The following is a 20942-nucleotide window of genomic DNA, read 5'->3' on the forward strand; positions in this document are numbered from 1 at the left end:
CCAGATACATAAATCAAGTTAATAAGAGCTTGATAAAAATATATATTAAGCTTTGTCCCTCTATTCTTTTGTTCGTCTGTTTTTTATTTACTTCCATTCTTCCATCAGCTTTTGCAGGTCCACTGCTAGACATCGGCCTCTCCTAATTGACGCCAATGCCATCGGTCCCGTGCCCTTTGAATCCAGCGGTCTCCCGCAATCTTCTTCAAGTATTCGGTCCGTCTTAATCCATTATCTGTTTGTCCTTCTATTCTTCTGCCCGCTTGTTTACATGTTCGTTGATCTACTTGTTTGTTTGTATGTCTGTCTGTCCGTCTGTCTGACTATGCGTCTTTGTAAAGTTTATGTTTCTCATTTTAATTGAAAATCATTTATTTCTACTTTCATACATAAATATGATATTAATTGAATTGATTTATTTATTATGCTTGATGTAAATAACTTAACTTTTATTACTGACTGTACATAACCTTATCAATAAATAGTAATAAATTTATTTCGAGATATTTATTATAGTACCTACTTGGGAATACTTGGAAAAATAAAAAAGTATTAATTAAATCACCCGTAAAACTTATATTTTAATTAATATATTTTTACTTATACTTACTAAGGAACAGTTAAATTTAAGAATATGTTAGTTGAAATGTATGCCATTACAGATAATAAAACTGGAACGCGAGTTAAACAAAACTGACTGATAGGATATAATTATGATCCTTAATTCTTATATAAACACAATATCTATATCTGTATTATAACAATAATTTAAACTGTGTTCTGGTTTGGAGAGAGTAGCAAGGGAGATATGAGGCATTCCGAGTTAGTGGCATGGTGGCAACGGGAGTCAACCACCAGTAAGACATCAATCTTATCTGGGGTTGACTACAGATGAGCAGTGATCATTTACCATCAGATGGACTGCTCGTTAGCACGTAATTACAAATTGAAACACTTTAATTATGTATTTTTAATATTTTATTATTTCGACTACTGTTTATTATCATCTGGCATTCTGCAACTATGCTCAAAAATATCTTTCCTTAAATTACTAAAAAATAAAACAAAGTAACATACTTTTATGTTATCGGCAATAGTTCTTTTTCTTTTACCATTTTAGATTTATCTCGCTCGATACCTTTCATTTCATCCTCGATTTCTTGTAACGTTTTATCTTTGGTTTCCGTTAAGATGAAATGCGATATGACCAGGCAGATCAACAAACACACTCCATATATCCCATACGTTCCCTCTATACCAGTTTCCTCCATCATGATCGGAGTACACTTCATCGTGATAGCATATAATAATGTGAAGACTATACCAGTTGCTGTAGTACCTATACCCCTATGTTCCAAAGGAAACACTTCCCCTGACACCGTAAAACATATAGGAATAACTCCTAAATTAACAATGACACTGTTAATTAAAATTACACAAGGTGTCAACCATACAACATGTCATAGCTACAGAGTTGTCACCAGTGATATCAGTTATGATCTGGACAATGTAAGCCACATTGTAATACCTTCCACCTGAATCTATGATTATTGTTAACACAGTGATAATGAAAAATGGTTTCAAGAAGTCCTTTCTTGTACACTTCTTGCATATTTGCAACAATTTGTTGTTCTTCTTTGCTATTCTTTCCTCTTCCAGTCGCTCCCTTTGCGCTGATATTAAGTCTTCCAATTCTCTTCTAGATTTCAAAGTATTTCCATTTAAATATGTGTACGCCCTGTCACATTCTTCATATTTTCCTTTCATTGCTAGGAACGGAGGACTTTCGGTCCAAAGAAATGTTAGAAGTAGTGCTACTATGTAAAATGAAGTGGCAATGCCTGCGATTTGTCTCCAACTACAAATAAGAACTAAAGAATGGCAGATCAGGGATCCAACAGCAACACAACCTTTCTTCAAAGTCATGAAGTATCCTCGTCTCATTGGATGAGCATACTCAGCTAGGATGATAGGTCCGAGGTAAACTGCACATAAGGCCAAACCTTGGATAATTCTACCAGCGTACAAAGTGGCTACGTTCTGAGCGAAAGCGAGCATGGTGAAGCCAATAACGATGAGTAGAGTGAGGATAATGTGTGCGAATTTCCTGCCGTACTCCTGCATCAGCGGTGGCACGATGAAGAAGCCGATCACACCAGCAAACCCGTGCGATGCAGCTGAAATGAAGAAAATGTCCTCTCATTATTTTGAAGGTTATTGAATGATTCTGATAACAAATACTCGTAATTCGAAGGATTCTGTATGCGTTACTACCATGCTTTTTGTAAAATAAATACTTTAGCAGTGATTTGGTGGTTGGAGATTAATTCTATTCGAGGCGTTCTAACTTAGTCCTCTGGGTAGCAGCGCATTTCTGGCTGAGCTTAGATAGGACTCCAATTTTATCATAGTTTGTTTATAGACTAACAAGGACTAACAATATCTAAATGAGGAATTTAGATATCCGTTCTGAGCGTGGGTGTTTGTGTGTGTCCATGGCACCCACGATACAGGGAATCGTAGTGTGGGACTGTGAGTGTAGAAAGCGTTTATTTATTTATCATATTAATTCGTTAAAAATAGCTGAATAGAGGCAAATGCTTATAGCTACGCATTTGTGACTGATATAAAGTACGACATATAATTGTGGAAAAAGTGTGGGGCGCTTTTCGAACCTGATACATGGAGCACCCCACACCTTTTCCACAATTATACTATTTACTGTTCCTTAATTGATTCCTAGATTGAAAATTATTTTCTACTTTTTAATTGATTTTATCATAAAAGCGTGTTTTTTTAGTTTTTGCACTATATTTATTAACAGTATATATACGATATTTTCGTTCGACGATCTGTGTTGAATTTTGTAAATATTAATTAATTTTAATTGTTTTATATAGTATGTTAAGAAGCTATTCTGACGCCACTATTGCAGACAAGAAACGGCGAATAGAAAAACTACTTTTTAACTGAAAGTTCATTAGAAAAAATTAAAAAAGAAATAATTAATATTACTTATCCATGACGCTTGATCCTTGGTGATGTGGATATCGGTGGTATTGGTGGATAGAGCGACAGAATTCAGGACCGATGGGAAAGAGAGAACGAACCCGGTACCCACTGAGTGTAAGCTATCCGAAACTAGCACTAAGACCTGTAAATAGAAACAAATAATAATAATAATATTCTTTATTGTACCCAAAAGAAGAACACAAAACAAAAACATACAATTTTGGACGATAAAAATGCGGTCTTATCGCTAAAACAGCGATCTCTTCCAGACAACCTTAGGATGAGGATTTAAAGAAAGGATGACTTAAAATAATAAATTACTACTCAGGACAAAAGTACCAATCAAATCAATCTTTATTTACAAGTGAAGTTGTACAATAGGTGTTCAGTATTACAATGATTAATAATGCATTTGTCAATAATTTTATAGAATATCTTGTATAAGAGTCAATTTTTTAAAATGTCAATATTTAATTTACAAATGTGACATTGAAATATTTTTTCAGTATACTTATGTAGTGATGATGATATTATATATTCGTAGTGATGTCAGTAATGGTCGATTGAAAGGCGTGTTTAGTCGATTAAAACTTTATCATAACTCTCCAAATACTAATCTTACTCTAAATAGTTAATTTACATAAAATATTTTTTATAATGTAGAAGTAGCAGACGAGCATGCAGTCCACTTGATGGTAAGTGGCTACTGCCTCCTATGGACATCCGTAAGCAACCCCGGATAGGATTAGATATTCCTACCTGAGGCCGGCTACAGATGCGCCGCTACCCCTGAGGACTAAGTTGGGACGCCTCGGAAAAGAATGTCTGCCTTACCACACCCTTCAAACCAGAACACAGCAGCGCTTACGCTGTTGTTATGAGGCAGAAATAGGTGTAGCGTCGTGTCGCCGGAGTCGAACCATAAAGGGTTCTACCACCTTCAGCCGATTGCGGGTTTGTTACTTCAATTATGAAAGGATATAAAAGAATATACATATTGACAAAAAAAAGTAATTGAATTACCTTATTAATAAACTACGCGTTAAGTAATCAACTGCAATGCCTTCTTTTTCGAGGGGGAACCCTTCAAAAGGTACCCTATGCCGTGGGAGCGGTACGGGGTTATGTGGGATTCTAACCACACTAACCCCCCGCCCCCCCCCCGTGTCCGTCCTCGGCGTTACGAAGAGGACTCCGGAATCTCTAGAGTCTAGAGGAACGCAACCGGAGACCTCTTAGCGCGTTGCCCCATCGGGCTCCGCCCAGGTGAGCTTGACGCTCGCCGCACCGTCTGGTGGGCACGACGGTATGCGACCACACATACCGTCGTCCTTCCCGGGGCCCCTGGCCGGGCGGTTCGAGCTCCCACTCTTGCCACCCGCGACCCCAGAAGCCCCCGTTTTAGTTGCCTCTCACGACAGGCAGGGGATACCGTAGCCCTATTCTGCAATGTCTAGTGGTTGAAAGCCGGCCTCTCGATCGAAGTGCCTAGCGTTGAAACTAGGCACGCAATTCTGATGAGAAGGGGATAAAATATTTATATCGTGTATTGTCATTGGTTCCTGATAATTGTTCAATATTTTAAATGAATCGGACCTTTCAAAGTGGGTAAAAATCTAGTTCAAAGAGTGGTAAAAAGTTCTTAAAGGTGTGTAAATAAATGTGCACTTGATCAGTGTGGTAAAATGTGGCTTAAATCCTTTTCATTACGAGACGAGACCCAAGCCCAACAGTGGGATAATAATAGTTGAACGATAAGTAAATCTAAGGTTAAAATACCTGTCTCCAAAAATAAATATCTGCTCCACACGCCATCTTCGCAAGACTTTAAACGAAATACTTCATGTAACCAAAACAAAAATTAAATCAATTATTTAAAAAAATAATCAATGTAATAATACATATTTTTAGATCCTTCCTTTTACACATACGCGACCACTATTTTACAAGACATATTTAGAATGAACTTATTATGTAGTTTCAAAACCGTAGTTATTCATTTTATCCACAGATTAGGGAAAAGATAGACAACGCCTGCAATTTAAAGTTGAAGGTGAAAATCGTGGAGAAACTTTCTTGCCAGCTTACTAAAAAATCTTAAAAGTGAAATCTACCAATCTGGATTTTTTTGTATAATCATGAAGTATCAAAATGGCATAGAGTCCAAGGTAATAAATAGCCTATAGACATCAATAAATAAGAGTTCTATTCGCATGCACATGAGTTATATAGTTCCTAATAGTTTTTAAGGAATAGTTCTGGCGATTTCACGGATATAAAGCAGAATGAAATAATGCTCTACTAACTTTACACAGCAGAGCATTTTCTAGAAAATTGAAAAAAAAGCAATTGATTAGTATAACTAGCTATATCTGGTATAGTTATAGATAGCTATAGATATAGTTTTCAGTGATAGTTCTCACGATATAACCCGAAAAAAGTTTACTGGTAAAATAAACTGACAACAATTTAACAAAAAAAAATATTGCAAAAAGCTTATTAAAAAGCGGAAATTCGCGATTTTGCAAAGCCTAGTAATAAAATGATACATTTGTACAATAACTGTCTCAGGAACTCGCACTAAAGTGCCAGCACAACATACTAGAATAGTACCAATCGGAAAGATTTTCGACAAAACTTTTTTAAATATTATTTTCACGTAACCAGGGGGCAGGAACTCATCATAACACATACTGGCAACACTTCATAGTGTCACTATCATCTATTTTCGTGTTTGTAAAATATTTAAAAATGTCGTTTTAGAGCATTTACGAATGAAACGATATTTCTTCGCACCTTTTGTTCGATTTCGTGTTATTTTTGCACCACTTAAATGCACATGTCTGCATGTTTCCGCGTAAACTACACCATGACTACTACCTACGACCTACACTACATTTTACGTATGTGTGTCGTAAATACACGAAACCATCAGCCGTTTGTTCCTTCCTTCAATTACAAGGCGGTGAGATATCTTTACTAATGTATGCTTATTATCATAAAGTATTGTTTTTATTTTCAAATTTTGCGTCTTAACACGTATTTCTATTTCATGTTTCATGTAATTAAATTAAATCTAAAATGATTTTTTTAAGCAATATAAATTTATTTTTATAAAAATTGTATAATGAATAAGTTATTATTATTTTGTTGTAATTGATTGTCGCATTGTATAAAGTAAAATTAACTTCCATTAAGTTGTTTGAGTAATAATAGTATCATTTAACGTTAAAAACCAAAGTAAACTCAGGTAGCAACGTATTTAAAGTTCTTTGTTGTAATTTGGCTGATTACTAAAAACGTGTCGTGACTCCCGTTACACATCCTTTTAGGAATGGAATGTGTAAGATTCGGATTGCAATGCAATGTCGATGCAGTTCTTATTACATGCGCATTTGTAGGTAACCATTGTCGCTATGCAAAGTTTATGAATGTAAAAATATTTGAGATCTTTTATATTGTTGTAATTCGTAACTTTTGTAATTTTAATTTATGGCTTTGAATAAGTTTTCGATTAGGTTGTCGCGTACCATAAGTAGTCTTAATAATAATATGTTATTTATGTAAAGTAGCCATCCGCAACCTTTTTTAGAAACAAGGGCCACATAGTTGCTAAATTAGGCCCGCCATTGCCTCATTCGTATTTGATGAAAATAAGGTTCTGTTTAGGATTTGTGGACGAAAAAACCTACTGTTTTAAATTTCGATTTTGTTTGAAAAGAACGCAAGCAAGAAATCATATATTTATCATCATATCATATATTTAAGATATATTATATAAAAGCGAATCTTTTTGCAGATAAAAAAAAATTTGAAATAAAACAAATCCGCAGGCTGCAAAGTGATTCGCGGGCCGCGGTTTGTGTAGCCCTGATGTAATTTATTTTCTTTTCTCCTTTTTATTACATCTTTAGATGATGATATTAAAGAATTATTCTGTTAACAAAATATTAAGTATTTTATACAATATGATATGGAGTTGTAATCGATTTGTCGTAAATATCGGTTTCTTTGGTGTTCGATTCACATGCTTCGTGCCGTAGCGATGGCATGTGTCATAATGGGCCTATTAAATTGTGACGACTTAAAAAACGATTAAATTCAATTCAAGTATTTTTTATTTATTAAAATCAAATATTTGGCACTTTTATATTGCAAACATTTATCGTCGTAAGTTACTATACCAATAGTAAATAACTCAAAGGTACTAATCAACTATTTTTATAATAAGATCAATATCATAGAAAATTATAACATCACTTTTATAAATATAAGAAAATGAGAAAACCAAAACTTAAATTAAGTTAAGATTAAAACTACTTCGCAACAATCCGCTACAAATATGTATGATGATATATATTTGATACCATGCAGTATGTACCACCCTCCCTCCCTCAAAGGATGCGTGCATATGCAAAAATTAAAAATATACACCACCATACATACAACCACCACCCAGGTATGCAGGGTAAAGGATTTTATGATTGGAGAGTAGGACTTAGAGAATAACAAATAAATCTTTGAAATGTTAGATATACAATAATTTGAATTAATCTGACCGTTCAAAGTGTGTAAAAATCGAGTTCAAAGATTCTGTTCTTTTGTTCGTCTGTCAGATATTTACTTCCATCCGCCTTTTAAGGTCCACTACTGGACATAGGCCTCCCCTAATTGGCGCCACGCCAATCCATCGGTTTCCCGCCGCCTAATTCTGGTCGTTGGTCGGTCCATATCCGTTATCTATTTGTCCGTCTTTTTGTCTGTCTGTCTGTCTGTCAGCCTGTGTGTTCGTTCATTGGTCCCTGAAGGTTTGTTCCTCATTTTAATTGAAACTAATTTAACTGCAACGCCAGTTCAACAAAACTGACTGATAATGTCATATAATTATGCTCCTTAATATAAACACAATATCTACATCTGTATTATAACAATAAGTTAAACTGTGTTCTGGTTTGGAGGGTGTAGCAAGGGATATATGTGGCATTCCGAGTTAGTCCTCTTAGTTAGTGACTCTAGGTGGCTACGAGGGTCAACCACCAGTAAGACTTCAGTCCTATCTGGGATTGACTACAATTGACTACAGAGTCAACTGTAGTCAATCCCAGATAAGCATCTATATGAGCAGTGATCATTAGATGGGCTGCTCGTTAGCACAGAATTACAAATTGAAACACTTTAATTATTATTAAATTTATTATTACGACTCCTTACTATTAGCTTATCAACTACCATTCTGTCCTCAAAAATCTCTATGCTAAAAAATAAAACAAAATAACATACTTTTATGTTATCGGCAATAGTTCTTTTTCTTTTACCATTTTAGATTTATCTCGCTCGATACCTTTCATTTCATCCTCGATTTCTTGTAACGTTTTATCTTTGGTTTCCGTTAAGATGAAATGCGATATGACCAGGCAGATCAACAAACAGACTCCGTATATCCCATACGTTCCCTCTATACCAGTGTCCTCCATCATGATCGGAGTACACTTCATCGTAATAGCATATAATAATGTGAAGACTATTCCTGATGCCGTAGTACCTATACCCCTATGTTCCAAAGGAAACACTTCCCCTGATACCGTAAAGCATATAGGAATAACTCCTAAATTAACAATGAAACTATTAATTAAAATAACACAAGGTGTCAACCATACAACATTCGTCGCCATATTATTCGATGACAAGTATACTATGAAACTAATCAAAAACATAAGAGTAACAGATAAATAGCCACATGAGAATAGTATCGCTCTTCTTGTGAATTTAGTTATAATGTATGTGGACGACCAACTTGCCATCATGGAAAGGATGTCAAGTCCAATAGAACAGTATATAGCTACTGAATCGTCGCCAGTGATATCAGTTATAATCTGGACAATGTAAGCCACATTGTAGTATCTTCCACCAGAATCTATGATTATTGTTAAAACAGTGATAATGAAAAATGGTTTCAAGAAGTCCTTTCTTGTACATTTCTTGCATATCTGCAACAATTTGTTGTTCTTATCTGCTATTCTTTCCTCTTCCCGTATCTTCCTTTGCGCTGATATTAAGTCTTCCAATTCTCTTCTAGATTTTACAGTATTTCCATTTAAATATGTGTACGCTCTGTCACATTCTTCATATTTTCCTTTCATTGCTAGGAACGGAGGACTTTTGGTCCAAAGGAATGTTAGGAGTAGTGCTACTATGTAAAATGAAGTGGCAATGCCTGCGATTTGTCTCCAACTACAAATAAGAACTAAAGAATGGCAGATCAGGGATCCAACAGCAACACAACCTTTCTTCAAAGTCATGAAGTATCCTCGTCTCATTGGATGGGCGTACTCAGCTAGGATGATAGGTCCGAGGTAGACTGCACATAAGGCCAAACCTTGGATGATTCTACCAGCGTACAAAGTGGCTACGTTCTGAGCGAAGGCGAGCATGGTGAATCCAATAGCGACGAGTAGGTTGAGAATAATGTGTGCGAATTTCCTGCCGTACTCCTGCATCAGCGGTGGCACGATGAAGAAGCCGATCGCACCAGCGAACCCATGTGATGCAGCTGGAATGAAGAAAATGTACTCTCATTATTTTGAAGGTTGTTAAAGGATTCTGAAGTTATTTGAAGGATTCTGGATGCGTTACTATACGTTAGCAGTGTTAAGTGCTGCTGTGTCCTGGTTTGTGACGTGATTTAGTGGTTGGAGATTAATTATATTCGCATTCGAACTTAGTCCTTAGAGGTAACAGCGCATCTGTGGCTGAACTCAGATAGGACTCCAATCTTATCAGCGTTTGTTTATAGATAACAAGGGCTGCGACAGGCACTGACTAATAGGTGAACTGCATATTATAAGTTTGCATAATTTTGGTGTATTTACGATGTAATCTAATATTACATGAAAGTACTAGCGTTTAATAATGTGATGATGACCCGCGTGGCGGAGCGGTTACCATACCGGTTTTGATGCGCAAAACAGATACCTGAATGAGGAATTTATATATCTGTTCTGGGCGTGGTGTTAGTGTGTTGGTGTTTGTGTGTCTACATGGCACCCACGATACAGGAAATCCTAGTGTGGGACAGTGAGTGTAGAAAGAGTTTATTCATTTATTAATTCGTTAAAAATTGCTGAATAGAGGTAAATGCTTATAGATACTTACGCATTTGTGATTGATATAAAGTACGACATACTTTTCCGAGGCATCCTAGCTTAGGCCTGAGGGGTAGCGACGAGACTGTGGTTGAACTCCGGTAGGAATCTATTCTTATCTGGGATTCATTACAGATGTCTATTTGCGCTACATTTTTAAAATTGTTAATTAATTGCAATTGTTTTGTATAGACTTTTAAAATGATAATCTGACGCAACTATTACAAAAAAAACGAAATAGCGAACTATTTTTTAAACCAAAAGTTCATGACAATACTACTTTTTAGTTGATTTTATCATAAAAGCGTGTTCTTAGTTTTTTGAACTATATTTATTGTATAAATTTTGAGTTTTTGTTGTTATAGCGACCACCATTATGAATCGTTTGTAAAAAAATCAAGTGTCTATCTATTACGGTTTAAGAGATAAAGCCCAGTAACACACGAACAGACAGCGGAAGGTTTCGTTTTACCCTTTGAGTACGGAATCCTAAAAACATTCTACAAGATGGCATTATAGATATGTTTCAGTATATATTTCATTTGAGTTATAGGGAAATAACATTATTATTTTTCAAAACTAAAAATCAATGTAGTAACTTTGCCTGAACTCTCCCTAAGGCGCTTTCTCTCGCCTCGTTAATCCTGAGGATGTTGATAAGTACCCTTTGAGTACGGAATCCTAAAAATCATTCTACAAGAGGACATTATAGATATGTTTCAGAACATTTGAATTTTAGGGAAATAACATTATTATTTTCTAAACTAAAAATCACGCTATAACAGTTACGCCTTATTAAAACTAAAAAGCAATAATTATTTGCAATCTAGTAATTTACGATTAACTTTGTTTAAGGCGCATGAATAATCTCGCCTCGAAAATCGTTAATCCTGAGGATAATAAGGACAATGGTACAAAATTATTAAAATCGTGTATTGTCATCGGTTTTTCATAATTCTTCAAAATTTTGAACTAAACTGAACGTACAAAGTGGACAGAAATCGGGTTCAAAGATCCCGTTACTTGTTACTTACATACATACCTACATACATACATACATACAACCCAAGCTAATAAAAGCGTGTTAAAATGAATAAATAATTTTACTTATCCATGATGCTTGATCTTTGGTAATGTGGATATCGGTGGTATTGGTGGATAGAGCGACAGAATTCAGGACCGATGGGAAGGAGAGAATGAACCCGGTACCCACTGAGTGTAAACTATCCGAAACTAGCACTAAGACCTGTAAATAGAAACAAAATTACCACTCAGGACAAACGTATAAATTAAAACAATCTTTATTTGTAAAATAAGGTATCACTATCGTACACTAGGCTATCACTGCTTTAGTGGTGAAAAGTCGGCCTCTCGATCGAAGTGTCCTAGAGTAGAAACTAGGCACGCAATTCCGATTTTTCAAAGTTATGTATATAATAGATAAGTAAATATTTAACCCTTATTGTTAATTTGAAGGAAACCATCGCGAAATACGCCCGATAGTTCTTAAGAAATAATTATAGATTAAAAACTAAAAACCACGCTCAAATCGCACAAGGAAACTCGTTAATCCGTATTCCTGGCGATCCTGATGAAGGAGAATGGGATAAAATTATTACAATCGTGTACTGACATTGGTTCTTGATAATTGTTCAAAATTTTAAATGAATCGGACCGTTCAAAGTGGGTAAAAAGCGAGTTCAAAGATTCCGTTACATACATACATACAGGTCAAGCTAATAAAAGCGTGGTAGAAAGTTCTTAAAGATGTGTGAATTAATGTGCTCTTGACCAGCGTAGTAAATTGGGACCTAAATCCCTTTCATTACGAGACGAGACCCACCAGCAGTGGGACAATAATAGTTGAACGATAAATAATACCTGTCTCCAAAAATAAATATCTGCTCCACACGCCATCTTCGCAAGACTTTAAACAAAATACTTCATGGAACCAAAACAAAAATTAAATCAATTATATAAAAAAAAACAACCAATGTAATAATACATATTTTAGGTCCGTCCTTTTACACATACGCGACCACTATTTTACAAGACATCTATAGAATGAACTTATTATGTGATTACTAAACCATAGTTATTTATTCTAACCACAGATTAGGGAAAAGATAGACAACGCCTGCCATTTAAAGTTGAAGGTAAAAAACGTGGAGAAACTTTCTTGACAGATACATAGCTTACAAAAAAATCTTAAAGGTGAAATCTACCAATCTGGATTTTTTGTATAATCATGAAGTATCAAAATGGCATAGTGTCCAAGGTAGCCTATAGACATCTATATCTAGGACTCAGGTAGGTAGGTAGGTACTCAGGTAGAACTTTGATGCTATCAGGGATTATCAATAGACATCGGATTATATGTAATTGTATATTTTCATATGCAAATGCATAAAACGCCACTTTTTTTGGCGTGCTTGCATATTTTAGTGCTTTTTCTTTGAAAGTGCATATATCAGTTATATGTATTCGACGTATTGTTTTTATGATTGATATGTGTAATGTTGCAGTTGGGTGATGCCCCATTTATATTATTTCCCGTCCAATAAGTAAACAGTTGTAATATTCAAATTCAATGTACCATAATACGTACGTCGTATTCATACCATATTCAAACTTACCATAAATATTACATTAATATTACGATTAGTTACAAAATACTAAAAGTTTAGATGACGATGATCATGTTTTTCCAAAAAAAAAATGAAAAAATTAATAAAGATATATTTTAGATTTTCATTTTGTACGTTGTTTTCAAACACTTATTAAATAAATGCCTCATAAATATGGATATCATTTAAAGTATTATGGTTCGACAAAAATGAAAAAATAATTCTAGATTTGTCTATAAAACTTGGCCATAATGGCAATAACTGAAGACTCTGACTCTATCAATGTGCCTAAATAAACGTGAAAACTTAACAATAAACAGTAATTTGATATTGCATATTTTGGCCTTTTAGTGCATTATTTTAATGCATATTCGGGCATTTTGATAGTGTATATAATCCGATGTCTAATTCATGTTTTCGGGCGGGAATGATCACTTATCATTAATTGCACTGCATTTTAGCATTTTAATATTGTAAACGTACCGACCAATTGTCTACATTTATATCTATATGATCACTTAACTCCAATTTCGATTTATTTTTTAAATTGAAACAGCTATTTTAGCATCTAAATTAGTCAATTAAAAAGATAAATATGTATAGTTTATTGTAATTACAATCAACAAATACATTAAAAATTTGGTTAAGTTAATAATATACCTACTACACGTAGCTAGCTAAGATGGGAACTCTTACCCCCCGGCGCACATATTGCGGCATTGTCAACATAAGAGCGGTGGGCAGGAAATTCGGGTCTCGAGAATCTTTGCCCGGGCAGATTCTCAGCCCCCTGGATATTATTCATTCATAATAATATAATATTAGATTTAAAACATTATAATATAAAGAACAAGTATCCAAATTAAACCAATACTACTGTATAATGTGTGGTTCGGTAATTGTCGCGCTCGGCCCCCTGGTGGTCGGTCATCAACACTAGGAGCTCCCGAGGGATGGACGCCCTGTAGGTGGTCGATCGTGTAGGGGTGCGAATCCTTTTAAATAGGAGTATGGTACGGCCTCCGCCCGCTCATACATTGAGGGTGCGAGGTGGACCACGAACTCCTCGACCGCTTCTACCTTAAGGTCGCGTCTCACCAAGTCGTTCCTGACGTCGATTGGTCATAGGGCCAGGCTCTCCTGCACCTGGAGACGTTTACGCTGCGACCTGGATGCCAACGCGTACCATGTCATCGCCACATAGGTAAGTGAACGAATGTAGGTCTTGTAGATCCCTAGTTTCGTGCTTAGCGGTAACATCGGAGTATCGCTCGGGCCGCTCAGGCCTGGCGGATCGATTGTTCCACCTGCGGGATTATATGCAACGAGCGATCGATGTTAAATCCTAGGTATTTAAAGATAGGCTGCCAAGCTACCTCCGTGTCACGGAGCAGTAGCGGAGCCGGCATGATACGCTTGCGGCTGAACAATATTGCGACTGTCTTACCGACAATGACAGCCATGCGCCACTTATATAGCCACATGGATAATAAGTCGAACAGACAGAAAAATCTGCATTCTCCGTGCAGCTATGTCCGCCCGGCGGGCCGACGCAAAGTACGCACTGTCGTCTGCGAACAATGCGAGCATAACGTCCTGTCCCCAGTCTTCCAGGTGACGGTGGACGCCTTTGACAGAAATATAGAACTGCCGCTCGCTTAAAAACGAAGAAGAATGGGACAAAATATTAAAATCGTGTATTCTCATGGGTTCTTGATAATTGTTGAAAATTTTGAATTCATCTGACCATTTAAAAAGGGTAAAAATCCAGTTCAAAGATTCCGTTACATGCACATACATAAATCAAAGTAATAAAAGCTGTGTAAAAAATATATATTACGCCAGAGCGTAATATATATTTTTTAAGAGACAGATCTCTCTGTTCTTTTGTTCGTCTGTCTATTATTTGCTTCCATCCATTCATTAGCCTTTTAAGGTCCACAGCTGGACATAGACCTCCCCTAATTGGCGCCACTCCAATCGGTCCCTTGGTTTGAATCCATCGGTTTCCCGCCGCTTACTTCTGCTTGTTGATCTGTCCATATCCATTATCTATTTGTCCGTCTATTGTTCTTCCCGCATGTTTGCATGTTCATTAATCTACTTGTTTGTTTGTTTGTCTGTCTGTCAGCCTGTTCGTCCGTTCATCTGTCCCTGAAGAGTTTATGTTTCTCATTTTAATTGAAAATCATAAACTTGTACTTTCATAAATAAATATTATATTAATTGAATTGATTTATTTGTTATGCTTGATGTAAATAACTTTAGCTTTTATTACTGACTGTACAATTTACATAGCCTTGTCAATAAATAGTAATTCATTTATTTTGACATATTTATTATAGTACATGGTAATACTTGGTACAATTAAACAAGTATTAGTTAAATAGCCCGTAAAGCTAGTTAGAAGCATTAAATTAAGATTTTAATTAATGTAATTTATATTTTATCCTCATTAAGCAACAGTTAATAAGTCAGAATTAAATAATATCTTTTTATTAAACAAAACTGACTGAAAATGGGATATAATTATGATCCTTTTTTCCTATATTAACACAATATTTATATCTGTATTATACCAATAAGCTCATCTGCTTGGATTGGAGGGTGTAGCAAGGGATATGTGGCATTCCGAATTAGTCCTCATGGTGGCTACGGGGATCAACCACCAGAAGACAATAGTCAATTTTAGCTGGGATTGACTACAGATGAGCTGGGATTACTTACCAACAGATATACTGGTCGTTAACGATAAAATACAAATTGAAACACTTTCTTTGTTCATTGTTAATGAATTTATTATTCCGATTTCTATTCACCTTCTCAACTATCATTCTGCTCTCAAAAATTTCTGTGCTTAAAACTAAAAACTAAAACAAAATATAAAATATTTTTAAGTTATTGGCAATAATTCCTTTTCTTTTACCATTTTAGATTTATCTCGCTCGATACCTTTCATTTCATCCTCGATTTCTTGCAACGTTTTATCTTTGGTTTCCGTTAAGATGAAATGCGATATGATCAGGCAGATCAACAAACACACTCCATATATCCCATACGTTCCCTCTATACCAGTGTCCTCCATCATGATCGGAGTACACTTCATCGTGATAGCATATAATAATGTGAAGACTATACCAGTTGCTGTAGTACCTAAACCCTTATGCTCCAAAGGAAACACTTCCCCGGACACTGTAAAACATATAGGAATAACTCCTAAATTAACAATGAAACTGTTAATTAAAATAACACAAGGTGTCAACCATACAACATTCGTTATATTATTCGATGAAAAGTATACCATAAGACTAATCAAAAACATAAGAGTAACAGATAAGTAACCACATGAGAATAGTATCGCTCGTCGTGCAAATTTAGTTATGACGTATGTGGATCCCCAGCTCGCGACTACGGAGAGGAGGTCAAGTCCAATAGAACAGTATATAGCTACAGAGTTGTCACCAGTGATATCAGTTATAATCTGGACAATATAAGCCACATTGTAGTACCTTCCACCTGAATCTATTATTATTGTTAGCACAGTTATAATGAAGAATGGTTTCAAGAAGTCTTTTCTGGTGCACTTCTTCCATATCTGCAACAATTTGTTGTTCTTCTTTTTTATCCTCTCTTCTTCTTCCCGTCTCTCCCTTTGCGCTGATATTAATTCTTCCAATTCCCTTCTAGATTTCAAAGTATTCCCATTTAAATATATGTACGCTCTATCACATTCTTCATATTTTCCCTTCATTGCTAGGAACGGAGGACTTTCAGTCCAAAGAAATGTTAGGAGTAGTGCTACTATGTAAAATGAAGTGGCAACACCAGCAATTTGTCTCCAACTACAAATGAGTACTAGAGAATGGCAGATCAGGGATCCAACAGCAACACAGCCCTTCTTCAAAGTCATGAAGTATCCTCGTCTCGTTGGATGAACGTATTCAGCTAGGATGATAGAGGTGAGGTAGACTCCACATATGGCTAATCCTTGGATGATTTTACCAGCGTACAAAGTGGCTACGTTCTGAGCGAAGGCGAGCATGGTGAATCCAATAGCGACGAGTAGGTTCAGGATAATGTGTGCGAATTTCCTGCCGTACTCCTGCATCAGGGGTGGCACGATGAAGAAGCCGATCACACCAGCAAGCCCGTGCGATGCAGCTGAAATGAAGAAAATCTCCTCTCATTATCTTATGGTCCGTAAAACCCATTGTGCTTCGACTAAATGCACTACTGTCATACCTTTTTTTATCTAAAAGTAAATAGAAACTTAAAGTGTTGCTGGGTTCTGGTTAGTAGGCGTTGTTAGAGATTAATTCTTATTCGAGGCTTTTCAACTTACTCCTGAGAAGAAGCGCACTAGTGGCTGAGCGGTAGGAGTCCAATCTTATCAGAGTGTGTTTATATAAACAAGGTCAGCAACAAGCACTGACTAACAGTTGAACTGCAAGTCCTTTTGCTAATTATAGAAGTAAATCTTATATATAAAATTCTCGTGTCACAATGTTAATTACCGTACTCCTCCGAAACGGCTTTACCGATTTTAACCAAATTTTATATGCATATTCAGTATGTTTGAGAATCGGCTGCTATCTATTCTTTATACCCCCTAAGTGATAAGGGTTGTTCACCCTTAAATTTTTTTTATTTATATGGCAACACATGCTTATAACGAGGTATCTGTGATTGATATAAGATACGACATACTTTTCCGAGGCATTCTAGCATCCTGAAGGGTAGTGGCGCATCTGTAGTTAACCTCCGGTAGCTATCTAATCTTATCTGTGGAATGATTACAGATCTCCATGGGCGGCACACTTTCCTAACAGTGGAAAAAAATAGAAAATGTATAAATAATATATTACTTACTTATCCATGACGCTTGATCCTTGGTGATGTGGATATCGGTGGTATTGGTGGACAGAGCGACAGAATTCAGGACCGAAGGGAAGGAGAGAACGAACCCGGTACCCACTGAGTGTATACTATCCGACACCAGCACTAGGACCTGTAAATAAAAATACAATTTCCTTAATTATTTATTAAAAGTACTACTTATTATAGTATATATTATTATGAAAGTGGTAGAACCCTTTGTGGTTCGACTCCGGCCACACCAACGCCACACCTATTTCTACCTAATAACAGCAGTGTTAGGCGCTGCTGTGTTCCGGTTTGAAGGGTGTGGTAAGGAAGACAAACTTTTCCGAGGCGTTGCAGCTTAGTCCTCAGGGGTAGGCGGCGCATCTGTGGCCGACCTCAGGTAGGAATATCTAATCCTATCTGGGGTTGATCATAGATGTCCATGGGCGGCAGTAGCCATTTACTATCATGCATGCTCGTCTGCTACTCTTATATTTTAATATATATATATATATATATATATATATATATATATATATATATATATATATTTATATATATATATATATATATATATATATATATATATATATATATATATATTTATATATATATATATGTTCATATATTATATATATAGATGTTCATATATATATATATATATATATATATATATATGAATATATGAACATCCTTTTTTACCACGTGTTTATTAGCTTGACCTGTATGTATGTATGTAACGGAATTTTTAACTAGATTTTTACCCACTTTGAACGAACCGATTTATTTAAATTTTTTGAACAATTATCAAGAACCGATGACAATACACGATTTTTAATTCTATCCCATTTATCTCATCAGGATCGTTAGGAATCAGTATTAACGATTTTCCTTGTGAGATTTTAGTGGTTTTTTGTTTTTAAACCATACCATTCAAATAATTAAGGGATATTTTAGCACGGAGACGTGGCAAAACTTTTTTACGCAAGTATTTCAATTCTCAAAACTGGGTACATTTTCTAGTTAGGAGTGAGTAATCTTTACTAATCTATGTTGTAAACTATAATAATTAAATTAACAAGTGACGGGTAATTAGCTGTCAAAGTAACATAAAAATAAATCTTATAATTTTGGCTAACTTGAAAAGTCACGGGCCAATACAAGGTATTGGCCTGTGACGCTGGCTTTTATTTATATATTTATATATATATATATATATATATATATAGAACTACTTCAGAGCATACTAGCATGCAGTCCATCTGATGGTAAGTAATCAACCTCAGAGGACTAAGTTGGAACGCCTCGGAAAATTCTGTCTCCCTTACCACACCCTTCAAAACGGAACACAGCAGCGCCTAACACTTCTGTTATTAGGCAGAAATAGTTGTGGCGGTGGTGCCGCCGGAGTCGAACCATATATGGTTCTACCACCTTCGATCGGTTCGGGTTTGTTATTTCAATTATATGAAAAGATATAAAGGAAAATACTTGTTCACAATAAATTACAAGTAATTACAATACAATTAAAATTTAATTACTTTGTTAATAAAATACACATTAATTGAATCAACTGCAATGATAGCTTTGTGGTTGAAATTCGGCCTCTCGATCGAAAAGTCCTAGGGTTGAAACAAGGCACGCAATTCTGATTTTTCAAAGTTATGTGCATATTAGATAAATAAATATTTATCACTTTTTCTTAAGGAAAACATCACGAAGAGACTAACCTCATATGTTTTAAGAAAAAAATTCGTAAATAGGTATGGGTGCATTCATTTGCACTTGGCTAGCGCGATGGACTTAAGCCTAAACGTCTCTCACTAAGAGATTAGACCCGTGCCCAGCAGTGGGACAGTAATAGTTGAGAGTGATAAGTAAATCAAAGGTCAAAATACCTGTCTCCAAAAATATATATCAGCGCCACACGCCATCGTCACAAAATTTTAAACGAATATCTTTATGTAACCAAAACAAACAATTAAATCAATCAAAAAATCAACCAACGTAATAATAACTACACATTTTTAGGCCCTTCCCTTTACACCTACGCGACCAAGATTTTACAACACATCTATAGAATGAACTTATTATGTACTAAACCTAGTTATGATAACCACAGATCAAAGAAAAGATAGACAGCGCCTGCTACTTAAAGCTGGAGGGAAAAACCGTGAAGAAATCACAGGCGACAGCCGTGCGCGGTACGAGACAAATGAAGGGCGGCAAAAAATTCAGCCGCTTGTTCACAGACCTGTATTACAGGTCTGTGCGCTTGTCACAAACCCCGGCGCCGGACATAAACAAATATTTGAACGAAGACTTTGCTCACACATTTTAACACTTATTTGTTTAATTTTTAACCTGTCACTCATGTCATGGTCTCCTAGCAACTGGTCTTTGCGCATGTGTAGCAGGCTCCGCACATATTTGAAGTTTCAACGCTATGATGTGCTCGAAAAACCCACACCAAATGGCAAAGTGCAGATTTGAAGAAATACTCAAATACCCGTGCTACACTGTGTTCAAATATGTGTTCAGATGTTTGTGCTATGCCTATAGTTGAGCCATGAGCAATGCCATAACCATAGATATAAAATGTTAAAGATACACAAAATTAGATTGAATCGGTGACCAAAATTGATTGGCGTATGTGTGCCATAATAGTAAAATTGATATATCTTAATTCGTTACGTCTAGTTAGACGTTAGTTAGTTTTATAGTTATAAAATATATGTATTTGTAGCAAGAAAAAATAATGTATAATTGTAAGAAATATGTATCTTATAGGGCAAATTAATACAATATTTTGAGAAAATATAGCCAAAATGTATTTTCTCGTGAGTTTTACTTCTTTTATATAGCCAAAATGTATTTTCTTGTGAGTTTTACGGTTATTTCACTTTTTTGTAAGACATTCGTCAATAGAATAAGCCATTTTAGTAATAATTTAGCACTACATTATTAAACATATTAATTTTCCTAAAATATTACAACGCCCCGTAGCCGGGGGAGCTTAAGGCCACTTGTTGAAGAATAAATTGACATGACTTTTACAGACATCTCATTTCTAGATATGGGTTCACATATCTCTTTCTCATGCTTTGTTGGTCTTTAGAGTAACTAAAAATTCTAAATGTATGGCCACAGCGTGGGTTTTGCCGCCCTCTACAAGGGGCGGCGAAAAATACAATTAATTTTATGCTAAAAAATATGATAATCGCTCGAATATAACACCGAAAAAAACATCTCCTGTAGCTGTATTTGTATTATAATTTGAGGCAGCGATAAGAAAATT

The 20942-nt window shown here is 35.6% G+C and overlaps 3 protein-coding genes across 3 annotated transcripts; all 3 read right to left on the minus strand.

Moving 5' to 3' along the window:
* Nucleotides 1-1079: 1079 nt before the first annotated feature.
* Nucleotides 1080-4960, minus strand: LOC140754886 (facilitated trehalose transporter Tret1-like). Its single transcript, XM_073090047.1, has 4 exons — nucleotides 4792-4960; nucleotides 3016-3154; nucleotides 1455-2177; nucleotides 1080-1372 (listed from the first exon to the last, which is right to left on the minus strand). Exons 1-4 carry the CDS (start codon nucleotides 4825-4827, stop codon nucleotides 1080-1082), a joined length of 1191 nt encoding a protein of 396 aa, XP_072946148.1. The 5' UTR covers nucleotides 4828-4960.
* A 3232-nt stretch (nucleotides 4961-8192) lies between these two features.
* On the minus strand, nucleotides 8193-12071 carry LOC140754887 (facilitated trehalose transporter Tret1-like). Its single transcript, XM_073090048.1, has 3 exons — nucleotides 12036-12071; nucleotides 11262-11400; nucleotides 8193-9562 (listed from the first exon to the last, which is right to left on the minus strand). Exons 1-3 carry the CDS (start codon nucleotides 12069-12071, stop codon nucleotides 8295-8297), a joined length of 1443 nt encoding a protein of 480 aa, XP_072946149.1. The 3' UTR covers nucleotides 8193-8294.
* Nucleotides 12072-15308: 3237 nt separating this feature from the next.
* LOC140754829 (facilitated trehalose transporter Tret1-like) lies at nucleotides 15309-19847 on the minus strand. The gene is made up of 3 exons (XM_073089944.1): nucleotides 19543-19847; nucleotides 17651-17789; nucleotides 15309-16942 (listed from the first exon to the last, which is right to left on the minus strand). Exons 1-3 carry the CDS (start codon nucleotides 19576-19578, stop codon nucleotides 15675-15677), a joined length of 1443 nt encoding a protein of 480 aa, XP_072946045.1. The 5' UTR covers nucleotides 19579-19847; the 3' UTR covers nucleotides 15309-15674.
* Nucleotides 19848-20942: the final 1095 nt, after the last annotated feature.

This window comes from Epargyreus clarus, unplaced genomic scaffold (genome assembly GCF_041222505.1).
Source record: "Epargyreus clarus isolate Ecla_fem2 unplaced genomic scaffold, WU_Ecla_fem_2.2 ptg000031l, whole genome shotgun sequence".
In the NCBI taxonomy this organism is placed as follows: Eukaryota; Metazoa; Arthropoda; class Insecta; order Lepidoptera; family Hesperiidae; genus Epargyreus; species Epargyreus clarus.